The 12,420-nt window shown below is 43.8% G+C and overlaps 1 protein-coding gene across 8 annotated transcripts in view; it reads left to right on the forward strand.

Annotated features, from left to right (window-relative positions):
* Nucleotides 1-12,420, forward strand: part of mef2aa (myocyte enhancer factor 2aa) — a 118,211-nt gene that overhangs the window by 52,215 nt on the left and 53,576 nt on the right. For all 8 annotated transcript variants that reach the window (XM_072695877.1, XM_072695873.1, XM_072695876.1 and 5 more), the window contains one exon: nucleotides 4,993-5,196. In XM_072695877.1, coding sequence (XP_072551978.1) covers nucleotides 4,993-5,196 — 204 coding nt within the window. The remainder of the gene's footprint in view (nucleotides 1-4,992; nucleotides 5,197-12,420) is intronic.

The raw sequence follows: 12,420 nt of genomic DNA on the forward strand, positions 1-12,420 counted from the left end.
TTATGTTCATAGTAAGTGCTGTAGGCTGTGCCATGAATAGAGAATGTTCCCCTAGCTGTTAATCTGAAGAGTTTTTAATATAATATTTATAGTCGGTTGTCTTTGTATACCTAACTCTCTTCTTTTCTAGCAACAGTTATTTTCATTTCCTTAATCATTCATCTGCCTTTCATTTTCTCTTAAAAAAGTGGAATCTTTATGTCTTCAGAAATAATACAAAACATGTGATCATTCATTTTTACTAATAGCTGTTAAGGGGTTTATTACACACACTATTGTTAATCTCCAGAACACTTTTACACCACTCAGTTAGGCATCCGTCTCTTCCCATCTGATCTCAGTGCGCATGCTGCAGGAAAATTTGGAGTGTACCATGGTGCGCTGTGCTGTGCGGATCAGTTTGTCATTGCCAAGGCTGTGTGCGTTTGCAGTGAGAGCAGGCGGGGAGAGAGCAAGACTAATGACAGTTGGGAGGGAGCTGGTCTCACTGGGTGTGGGGATAAAGAGGCAAACAGTGCAGGCTGCTGTCTCGCCATGCTCAGCTTACTGCTCTCTCAGGACCACTCAGGTACACAGCCCACCTCACCAGCACACTCCACAATCCACTGCCTTAGCCAGAACCAATGCCTCTATCCTTTCTCCTCTCATGGGGCTTACAGAGAGGACAAATACACCTGTAATCATCCTGTTTGAGTGGAACAGCTCTATCTGTTGAACATTTCAGTGTGCACTGTTGGCTGTTGTATACCATGCGATCCACAGCTAATTGAACAGGGACCATTTTTGTTGTTTTGGCTCTGCATTCCAGCACACTGGATTTTAAACGAATCAGTGATTAAGAGGCTAATCCCTCTATCATTCATTTATTTAGGGCTTTTAAAGGACCCATAACATAAAATAGTTGTTTCCTAATTCTGTGGTTTGATAGTTTGTAAACATTGTTAAAAGTTTTAAAGGCATCAGTTCACTCCCCTGTCAATATAGATATACTATATGGACAAAAGTATTGGAACCCACCTCTTAGTCATTGCATTCAGGTGTTTCATTTAGTCCCATTGCCACATGTGTATAAAATGAAGCACCTAGCCATGCAGTCTGCCTTTACAAACACAAAGCCACATAGTGCATAGAATTTGCCAACACTCCCCAATAACTGTCTCAATAACTACAGAGTACTAAACATGCTGTTAGAGCTGCAAAGAGGGACCAACTCTATATTGATGCCTGTGGATTTAGTATCGGATGTTCTAAAAAGAAAGCTCCTGTAGAAATAACGCATAGGTGTCCGAATACTTTTGTCTGTATAGTGTATATGAAAACTAGGAACAAGCTACAAAACACAGCAGCCAGTTAGAACACAGGTTGTTTACATATGCCAGTCTTAAGCAGTAACAAACAGATTAAGATCTTAGAGTTGGTCTGTTTATCTTTATCTACACTAGGCTGTCAACTGAAGAACACTGAACACTGAGATACACATGATCAGCAGCAATACTTAAAATGACATTCAAGCGATAATTGAATGGTATTAACCGTTAAGGCTCAAAGTGTGCCAACACCATTTCACCACTTCTACCATCCTGATTTGTCAGACCAGGCAAATTTTCTAGTCTACAGCTGTCTAATTTTGTGCCCACTGCACCTTCAGCTTTCTGTTCGTGGCTGACAGAAGTGCAACCTGACATGGTCTTCTGCTGTTGCAGCCCACATTCATCAAGGTTCAATGTGTTGTTCATTCTGAGATGGTTTCCTGTTCACTACAATTGTACAGAGTGCTTAGCTGAGCCTTATTGTAGCCTTTCTGTCAGCTTGGACCAGTCTGACCATTCTCTGTTGACCTCTCTCATTAGCAAGGCGTTTCCGTCTGCAGAACTGCCACTCACTGGATGTTTTTCCTTATTGCAGCATTCTGAGTAAACACTAGAGACTGTTGTGTATGAAAGTAACAAGAAATCAGCAGTTACAGAATTACTCAAACCAGCCCGTCTGGCACCAACAATCATGCCACGTTCAGAATCACTAAGATCACTTTTTTCTTCCTTCTCAAGGTTGATGTGTACATTTGCTGAAGCTTCTGGCCTGTACCAGCAGGAATTTATGTTATGCACTGCTGCCAAAAGATTGGCTGATTAGATAATTGCTAATAGATAAAAGTAAATGTACGTTAGATGAATTGCACTTAATTATGGTCATCTGAAGTAGTGGGATGTATACAAAGAGCCGTGATTCCTATACAGTTTACTTAAAAATTGTAGTTGCACTCCCTCCACTTACAATTTTATGTCATATTCAGTGTGCTAGAATACAGAGCTAAACCAATTACTGACACACGATCCAGAGGCCAGCTGTAATATTCAAAAAGTGTATGACTTCAGTCGCTCCCTGGTTGCATTTGTGTACACTTTAGAGAATGAATCGCTTTAAATTCCCATAAATTGAATGAAGAGAAATGAGAGATGATTTGTGTTGTGTTGGAGGAAATAATTGGGCGCTGTAATCACCTGTAATGTGGAACATGTGACATTACTCCCACTCCACTGGCGCTGACCCAGGGGCTGTGTGCTTTCAGAGACACTGTATAGCTCATTGGATTATATTGCATTATACCATTCGAAATGAGGCTTGCCGCAAGCTGTGACCAATTAAAGTTGAACAAAGCCAGCTCATCTGCTCAGCTCTGCTTAGTAGGTCAGTGAAATTGGCGGAAGTGAACACACACATACACACGCTCACACAGTCACACTGATACACACATTTACCCACATATACACACACCCTCCGACTCCTTTTTAGCTCAAGGCATCGCTTTTCTGAGCTGCAGCACTGGCATCTTTGACCGTTTTGCCATGTGCGGTGCCATCCTGCTCCATGTGAGAGCACATTACCATGCTTCCACATGCTGCCATTCTGTCACATCCAAATCACACACACAAATCTTGCCTTCACTCCGTCATGCGTTGCTTGTTAACCAGGGTGTAAGCTCTATTCCTTTAAACAGCCGTTTGTATATGATAGAAGAGGTACGCCAAGAAAATATATAACCCCCATCAGCCTGGACTGTTGAAACAATGCAGGTTGGGTCTGTGGAGTCAAGCTGCTGGCTCATATTCTGACCCTACCTTCTGTTTGCCTCAGCAGACATCGAGATTCATCACACCAGGGTACTGTCCAGTTTTTATGAACCTGTGCCCAATGCAGCCTCAGCTTTCTGTTCTGAGCTGACAGTGGAAGTGGAACACGACATGGTCTTCTGATGTTGTAACCCATCTAACTAGAGGTTGAACGTGTGTTCTGAGATGCTGCTCTGCTCACCACAATTGCAGTTTTACCATAGAGTGGTTATCTGAGTTACTGTAGACTACACACACCCTCCAACTCCTTTTAGCTCAAGACAGCTGTACAATAGGTACCTTTATTCTTCTTTGCCATATGCAGGGCCTTCCTGCTCCATGTAAAAGCCCAGTACCATATTTCTGCATGTTGCCATTCTTTCACGAACAATCACCTCCACTTCACCTTAAATTTCATGCTAACCACAGTCTAAGCTCTGTTCCCTTAAACTTGCTCTGTTGTGATATTTGGTGAATCAGTAACATTACTAAAGATTGCTACTTTATACGTTTGGTCGATTTTTCAGGAAGTGGTTGATTAAATGTCTTAGCCCTCTGGCAAACTAGCATTGCAACATCCAACATTGCAAAAGAATTTAGCAATTTAGAATTTATTTGGCTCTATTGCCTTGTTTTTTTTACTACAAGTGCCACAGGTATAAGCAGGTAAAATGGCCCAGCCCAGTGGAGCCTAAAGCATGACGATAGGTCATCTCTGTATGGCTCGGATTACCACAGGAGTGATGCACGAGTTGCTGTTATGCACCAGAAGGCTCGTGTTACAGTAGCAGCAGTTACAGGAGAGAGCAATGAGGGAGGGAGCAGGGCAGGAGCAATGGAGTTGCTGTTTCACTAATGACACTGATTGTGCAGGCCGAGGATCCACTGCTGCGTGCGTCTGCTGCTTATGTAGAGATTGAGGCTGGATTGGACCAAAGACTAAGTACAATACTTCTGCTCAATATGCTTGTTAGGGCTCCCCCTATCATATGATGCCACCAGCCAACCGGCCCATATTTTTGAAAAACCACATTATTGGACACTTAACGGCTAAGTCTGTCTCCAATTTTATTACAAATTCTGTATTCATTCTTTTAAAATTCTGCCAGATCATCCCACTTGTCCAAAATACCCAGCCACGGATGATGAAAAAAATCGATTTCCTGACAGAAGGGCTCTTTATTTGCTTTCATTTTTCCCAGTATATCCCATAGCTGATTCCCTATCATTAAGTGGACCTTTACTTTATGACCCAACAGCTCCAGCAGTTTCAGAGGTTAAAGGCCAATAGAAGTTGAAGATGAACAAAGACTACTTATTGTTTAACTGTATAATACTTATTCTATTATTGTTATACTTATTAATATAGCCCTTTGTATCATCATTTGTTATTTTCACTTTATTGTAGTTCATTGCAAAGTAATAAAACACATTTTAACCTCTACCTCATCTGTGTGACGCTAACTCATCTGTGGCAGTAAACACACACACACTTACTCACACATACTGCAATGAATAGGGGCACTGAATAGGGGCAGTGAATGCACACACACACCCCTGGGCAGCAACCTTAGTGCCCAGGGAGCAGTTATGGGTTAGTTACCTTGCTCAAAGACACCTCAGCCATAAATGTTGAGGGAGGAAAAGGGCTGTCCCTTCACACCCCAGCCCCCCGGACTTCACTTACTGGCGGCGACCTTTTGGTTCCAAGCTCGCTTTTCTAACATTTAGGCCATGGTTGCCCCAATGTAAGCAGTATTAAATATAAGACTTATTATTGAACCACTATGAATTGTTTCGCGACAGAGGGAGGTTATCTAAACTGTATTTTCCATTATCGTTTCACCAAACACAATGGTTTCTGTCTGTTCTTCTCTGCCAGGTCACCTTCACCAAGAGGAAGTTTGGTTTGATGAAAAAGGCCTATGAGCTGAGCGTCTTGTGTGACTGCGAGATCGCCCTGATCATATTCAACAGCTCCAACAAACTCTTTCAGTATGCCAGCACTGACATGGATAAAGTCCTGCTCAAATACACAGAGTACAACGAGCCCCATGAGAGCAGGACCAACTCCGACATCGTGGAGGTGAGTGGGTTTTCATCCACCGCTTTTAGCATGATTAATAGCGACTACAGAAAGGGCTGAATGGAAACATGTGTGAGGATGTGGTTCATCTGCTGTTCTCAGGTTGACTAAATATTTGATTCCTTTCTCAGATACACATACAGTACAAAACATTACCGACTACATCAACAGAAGATGTATTTTAGCACGGCTGTTTTCTAACATTTGTAACATTTCAAGATGTAGCTCTGAGGGGATATTCTTTACCACATTGATAACAAGAATAGGATTCTTAGTAAGTTTAATGTTCATCTTAAGTTACAGCTGGTAAAGTATGGGTTCTTTACCATTTCTCACACATTTCATGAAAAAGCTGTGGTGATTAAATGTGAGACTGTGTTCTGCAAAAGCGACAGTACACAGATACAGTATATTTGTTTTTGGGTTCTCTCAGTGCTGATCAGCTTAGCACATATGACAGTGATGTGTACTTGTAACTACCAGCCGCCAACACAGAATTACAGTGAATTATGAGCTGAAAGCTGAATACTGTATGAATTGGCCTGACCAGTTAATAAAACAATGAATATTAATTTCATAACAGTTCAAAAAATGAATGGTGATTGAATGTGAGACTCTGATTTCCCATAAGAGTTTATTGTTTTTGCATATGTGGGTGCTCATCAGCTTAGCAAATATCACGAGAACATCTGCCATTATGAGCTGAAGTTATTATGTCATTTCCTTTAGTATTTCTTAGCGTAACTGAAGAGGCACGGTTGACAAAGTTTGCAAAACAGGGCTACGTGCGGACGTGATTAACCCCCCACAGTGCCTGACCAGCGGGTGACCGTTTTTGTCTCATCTTCGCTCTGATAGGGCCTCGGGACGTCTGCAGTGCCTGATAAAGTTGCGCCCAGCTTCGGTCTGGCAACTGACAAAGAGCACAGGTCACGAAGCAACTCAACTGTTGCCAGACACGCTGCATATAGGCTTCTGCTCTTTATTCTATAAAACCATCTTCAAATTCCAAATTTCTTTCTTTCTTTCTTTATTTATCTATCTCCTAATTTGCACAGTGTAGGTGTGTTTACTCACGACAAGCCGACCCAGCTGGTCCTCAGAATGCAGAATGCAAAACATAAGCATTCTACTGTAGTGCTTATTACACAGCGGTAGATTTGCCAAGCGTGCACTGTCCTCATTTGTCAAAGCAGCATTCCAGTTTTGTAGGCCAAGACTATCGGCGAGTGGAGAACAGGACTGACTGCGGCTTCCAAATTTTCCCTCTCTGACGCAGTTGAGGTTTCTCACTCCGTCCAAGACACCCTCGGCTGTAGCTAGCGTCCGCACCTTCGAAGTAAATGAAAAGCAAAACAAGTTGGCGCGGTAGCGATAATAACAATAGAAAGGGGCTTGTTTATTTTGAAAGCCAATATTCGGCTGAGGCGTTTTATTAAACGCTTTCATCCTCAGCACAGCCACTACATATTCCTGATTCCGCTGACCTGCGTCGCCTCGGCCACGCTATGTTTTTCGGCCTGTGTTTGACATCGAGAATTTAATAGCTCGATAGCGTGACGTATGAAAGTCTGTGATCCTAACTAAAAGTGTTTCACTTAAAGAAAGAAGGGCTAAAATGGCATAAAAGGAGTCAGCTGTGGCTGTGTTATCTTTTATTCATGCTGATGCTGCTGCTAGTGAATTACCTGCTCGGCAGAGCTGCAGAAGAACGCAAGATGTCTGGGAGGCCTTGGCTTTCCATCAGGGGCCTTCTGCTGGCCCAGCCCTCCCCAGCACAGTGCAGCCCCTCACCTGCATTAAATATGAATAGGCAGACGCTTCTTCTCTTATGTAACCGCCAACCCATCACAGCTTTGCCTTTTCTCTAACTGTCTTTTTCTTGTCTTCCCTTTGAGGAGGATGCTGCAAAGCCATGCTAAGGACACTCTGTTTGTTTCTTAAAGCAACAGTTAGAGGCAGTTTTCATTTACACAGTTTCCCCCTTACTCTAACTGTGGTTGATCTGCCAAGGCGTTGTGTGTTTCCAAAAGTGTGTAGACACCTGCTTATGTAAAGTTTCTGTATTGATCAGGGGCTTGCCATTCCACTGCTATGCAGCTCAATGCTGGGAATGTTTATACTCCTAAAGCCAATGCTTGGCATGGAGCATGCTGACCTTAGGCTCATGTGTAGCTGCTCCAGAGTATGCTGCGGTGAGTTCATATTAAAATATATAAATCCACTAGAATTAGCCATTCCAACCTAAAGCATTTTCATACATCAAATCAAAAGGGCAATGTCCCACTTTTTAGGCACATTGAGGCTCCTAGTTGACGTCCTTTGTAGATGATTTAGTGGCTGCACTGTCCTGTTAGTTGCATCTAAGACACCCGAACAGCAGAGTGCTGTCAAACAGTGAGGCCAAGCACAGAAGCCGGTGGCGTGGCGCCGTTCTTTCCCACGTCAGCCCAGTGGCCGCTCTAGGGGAGCCTGGCCCAGTACACGAAAGTGGCCAACAAAGCGGCCCTTGTCCCTGCTCAGCAGGCCAGCATCTGCGCATGGCCATCCAGATCCCCCCTTCAGCCCCGCTGCCTCTGCAGCCGGGGTTCAGAAGTGAAGAAGCAGAGCAGAAGTAAGCCACCCAAAGCCTGCACTCTCTTGTTCCCAGCCCAGGGCACACGCACCACCAAGCTCTGCTCTGCCAGGGAATGGGTTGATAAAGTAATCCAGGATTGCCGTCAGCAGGAACAATGCCTTTGATTCTGGCTGTGATATCTGTACTGCTGCTCCTTAAGACCCCATTGAGATATGATATGCAAAGCCATGTAAGAGTGGCACTGTACAGTGATAAGGTGCTGGAGTGTACTGGTGCTGCCTGTACTGACTGAAACTGTTAAAGAGCAGCACCAGTAAGATTATATATATGTGCCATAACTTCAGCATAAACTAATGCCGTAGCTTTTCATAAGCTAAACCTCTGACGCTGGTTAACCAGTAGATTTGGTCTTCTGACTGATAACTATAGCTAGCTATCAACTGTTTCAGACCAGCTAACCTAGCTAATGTTAGGGATATTTGGACAATATGCCTCTACAATCAACCTGCTAGTAACTGTCACAACACTTCTGGTGTTGTGTTCATGAGGTTTCAGGTGTGAGCAATTTCTCAAATGTGCACTGTGACAGTGCTCAAGACCACACTATAGACACTGAGCTTGACTCTTGACTGAAGACAGCATTGAAACGGTATTAAGTTAAATATATGTCCCACATTTTAACATGTTGGTGATGTTCTAGCACCCACATGTTGAAGAATGTTAGCATCACAAGAATGGTAGTGCTTGGACATCCAACGAAAATGCGATCTTTATAATGAGTAAAATTTGATGAGTAATGTTTCTTAACTTAAACAAGTGCCGCAACGCTATAGTTTAAGCAATTGCTACTGGCCCTCTGTCTGTTAAAACCATAATTTGAATCAAGAAATGTCCTCAAGTTGTTTGAGAACACTGAAATTGTCAAGGTTTACTGCGTGGTTAATACCCTGACAGAGTTCATGTCAACAGGTCATTGGCATTGATGTCTAATTCATATATCTGTTATTCTTCATTTCAGAATTTAGTAGGGCTTTGAAATAAGCAACACAGCAGTACAGTATACAGAGAAAGCTCCTATCTGACTGCCTGTGCAAGAACTGGTGGCTTGTTTCTCATCCGAGCGTCACAGTGTTGTGCAGCCACGCTATCCGATTTGGCTATGCACACGGCTCATCCTAATGGACGTGAAAGGCTCTGAATGAGTATTTAATGGATGAATTCTCCCCACTCCTCCCTCCCTCTCCCTCTCCCTCCATCTCCCTCCCTCTCTCCATCTCTCTTTCTCTCTCCTGGTGAAATGTGCTTCACATGGAGGCACTTATACTTACACTTATCTAAATTAAACAATTGCATTAAACCTCTAAACGCCACCCAAAACAGTTTGTGCTCATTTTTCTCTCACCACGCTCCTTCATTGGGCGGCAAAGGCTTCCCGTTCCACATGAGACACCGAATCAAAGGTCACATTTCTGCTCGCCGCCACCATCTGTAGATAAAAACTCGGCCTTGTAGTGGGGAAGAACAGATGCCGCACTTTCCACAGATGGATGTGTGCCTGGGGCACAGTTTGATAACCAAGTGCGGGGCCTATGGACTTCATCTCAAGCCGGGCTTCTTGCAGTTACCACCAGAGCCCGACACTCAGATTGCCGGGCAGGGGAGGGGTGGAGAAAGTCCACGTCAGAGTGCGCGAGTCCTTTAGAATGTGTGTGTGTGTGTGGCCGGCGCGCGGCGGTTCAACTTCAATAACACTCCAGGCGACAGGTGAAGCGTTGCGTGAAATCTCCCTTTGTGGATCCTGTCCACTTCTCCGTCTGATTAAAAGTGGCCGCGATCCCATCTGCGTCTCCCTTTTCAAAGGCTCCTGGTCTGAAGCGAGCCCTTTTATTTACTGAATAGCGGCACGGGGTTGATGGAGCGTTTCCTCCGAGGTTACAGCTCCCATTCAAGGGAGCTTGCGGGGGTCTTTAAGGACCACCGGTGTTCCGCTGTATCAGGTCTCCGCTAGCACATTCTGTCCTTGCCTTCACCTTCTGCGCTGGCCACGGAACGTGTGCGAAAGTGGGCCTGAAAAAAGCGGGCCGGGATGGATGTTTGCTCAGAGACCGCTTTTTAATAACACACCTCCGCAGAAGTTCATTTGAACAGACTCTGAAAATGGCCAGACCAAAGAAACATGAGACATGGACAGGTGATTTTAGCCAGCGGTGAAACTTCATCTCCCATCCTCTTTCGTGTTTACTATGGCAAAGCAAAGGGCATGTGTTTAGCCAAAGCCGTAGCAGATGAGCCTAGCGGAATAGCTTAGATGCAGGAATTTACATGCTATAATGATTTACCATCAGTACGCTAGAAAGGAAATGCACCCAGTGAACGCAGGCTGATAAGCGGCACAGTGCAGAATCATAGATTGGTGTCTGCGGTCTCCCCACTCTGTAGAAAGACCCCTATAGTTCCTGTTCCTCTTCCTGTGCGTTTCAAATTCAATTTTATTTGTGCTGCAAATGAAAAAGCTGCTGCAGGTAATTAAAATAATTCAATGATCCTTACTCTTCTTCCTCTCCGACTGGAGGTAATGAAATCTTGCCCTAGTCGCTCTAGGAGCTCACTCTCTTATTCCAAACACAGGCTCACAGTGTGCGGAGGATTCCTTGAAATCAGATATCAACTTCACAGCAGATATGTGGCGTCTGCTCGTCCCCTAAACCCCTCACCCCCCACCAATCGTCTCTCTGTGACACTCCCCACGGCGTTACAGTGCCATGCTGGTAGAAATTCATTCCCATTATCCAAATTGTCATGCTTTGAACAGATTAGTAGGCCCAGCTACACAGTGGAGATTCCATTGAATATTTGGCTTACGGTTTAGTTGCCTACTGTGTCTGTACTGCAAATGCTTGCGCTGATTGCATTTGAATGAAAGATTAAGTTGCAACAGACAGAGTTGGCATGTGGGCTCGTGTGACATGGACTGACATTTGAAATCACTCCGCTGAATATTTGGATTGGTGTCTTGCAGCCTGCCGTGTCCGTATAGCAAAGACTTGCTTCATTAAATTTGAATGAATGATTGATTTTCGAACGCAGGTCCTGTGAGTCCCAAAATGACGAAGCTCGCACGCGTGCTTGTGCAGTGCAAGTTGACATTTAGGATCACCCTGGCTGCCGTTCAGAGCCTTCAGTCGATTAGAATAGTAAACAAATCAGAGGCAAATGTGGCGTCTGCTTTTCGGAGGTCATGCAAGGCCGGTATTGTAACATGTGGTTTTGAGAAACAAATGTTTTATTTCCTCTGCTGAGCAAATATTCAAAGTCTGAGTAGTGTATGCAGCCAGAGTTTGTAGAGTTTGAAAAGTGAAGACGTACGGCATAGTAACTGATCCTGCACACAGAGTAAGGGAATATGAGTTAAAGGAAACACATCCCCATCATTCTTTCTGTTACAGTTTTTTTTTTTTTTTAAAGGCATCAAAAAGAAAACGTCTGGCCGTCCCTTAAGGGCGTGCTTTTGAGGATGTCTGATGGTGAAAAATTAAAATGAGCAAGATATGTAAATCTTGACCATTTTGAAATGCCAGCCTTGCCTTTCTCTTTCCTTCCATGAGATTCCAGTTTTGTTCCACGTGAATCGCACCATTGTCTTTCCACAAAGCACGAGACCAAAAAAAAAAGGTCCCTCAGTCCCTTCGCTCCACACTCTGGAGCTGAACATTTGAGCTGGCGTACAGGGCTTTCCAAACAGCAGCGCTACTGAATTTGCCATAGCATACATATTCATTATATAGCCCATAAAAGCCCCTGTGATAATGAGCTTGGTTGGCGGGTAAGGCTGCGAACATGGGATAGGGAAAAACGAGTGTTGGAGGGAGGAAGGAAGCGGGCCGGTTTTGTGTGTCTGGGGTGGGGAGATATTTCTGATAAAGGACCCTCCTTCGTCACCCTTGTCTCGAGGGAAGGCGAGAGTGTGGGTAGGGGTTGTAGCTGATGTCATGTAGCCTCTGGGACATTTTTCTTTAAGTTGACCACTGCACATGGGGGCCCTGACATTCTTGCTAAGTTTCTGCAGAAATACCACAAGAGTTAGATCACCCCTGCTAACTCTTGATCTGAGAGAGGTGCCAGTGTGAACTCTCCCGCAGACTTTTCACAGAAGAGGCCCGACATACCCTTCAGTGCATATCATAAAACTGACGGGAAGGCACACACTGTGACACACTGTCACACATTTGGGACACTGAGCTTCTGAATACAAGTGAGCATATCATTGCTGTCACACAAAAACTTGCAAAATGCAAACATTACAGGAGGCTTAAAAAACATCTTAACTTTCAATGGAAGTCAAAAATGTAAAAAAGATTTTATTCCAAGTTGATTTGGAGCATTTTTTTGTATTGATCCATTGAATCCATTGATCATGAACTTTTAAAACCATTTTAAAAACAACTGCAAAATTTTAGTTGTGTCAAAAAGTAACAAAGGCAGTACAAGGATTTCACGGGACAGCTAGGATATTTTCCATTGTGAATTTGCAACAGATCTACCTTTATCCTTTAATAAACTAAGGTTGCATTTGCTGCACAAATCAAATTTGTTTTTTTAATAATTATGTTTCTGCCCAAATTATACACAATTTATAAGTGTTACCA

This window comes from Salminus brasiliensis, chromosome 13, assembly GCF_030463535.1.
Source record: "Salminus brasiliensis chromosome 13, fSalBra1.hap2, whole genome shotgun sequence".
In the NCBI taxonomy this organism is placed as follows: Eukaryota; Metazoa; Chordata; class Actinopteri; order Characiformes; family Bryconidae; genus Salminus; species Salminus brasiliensis.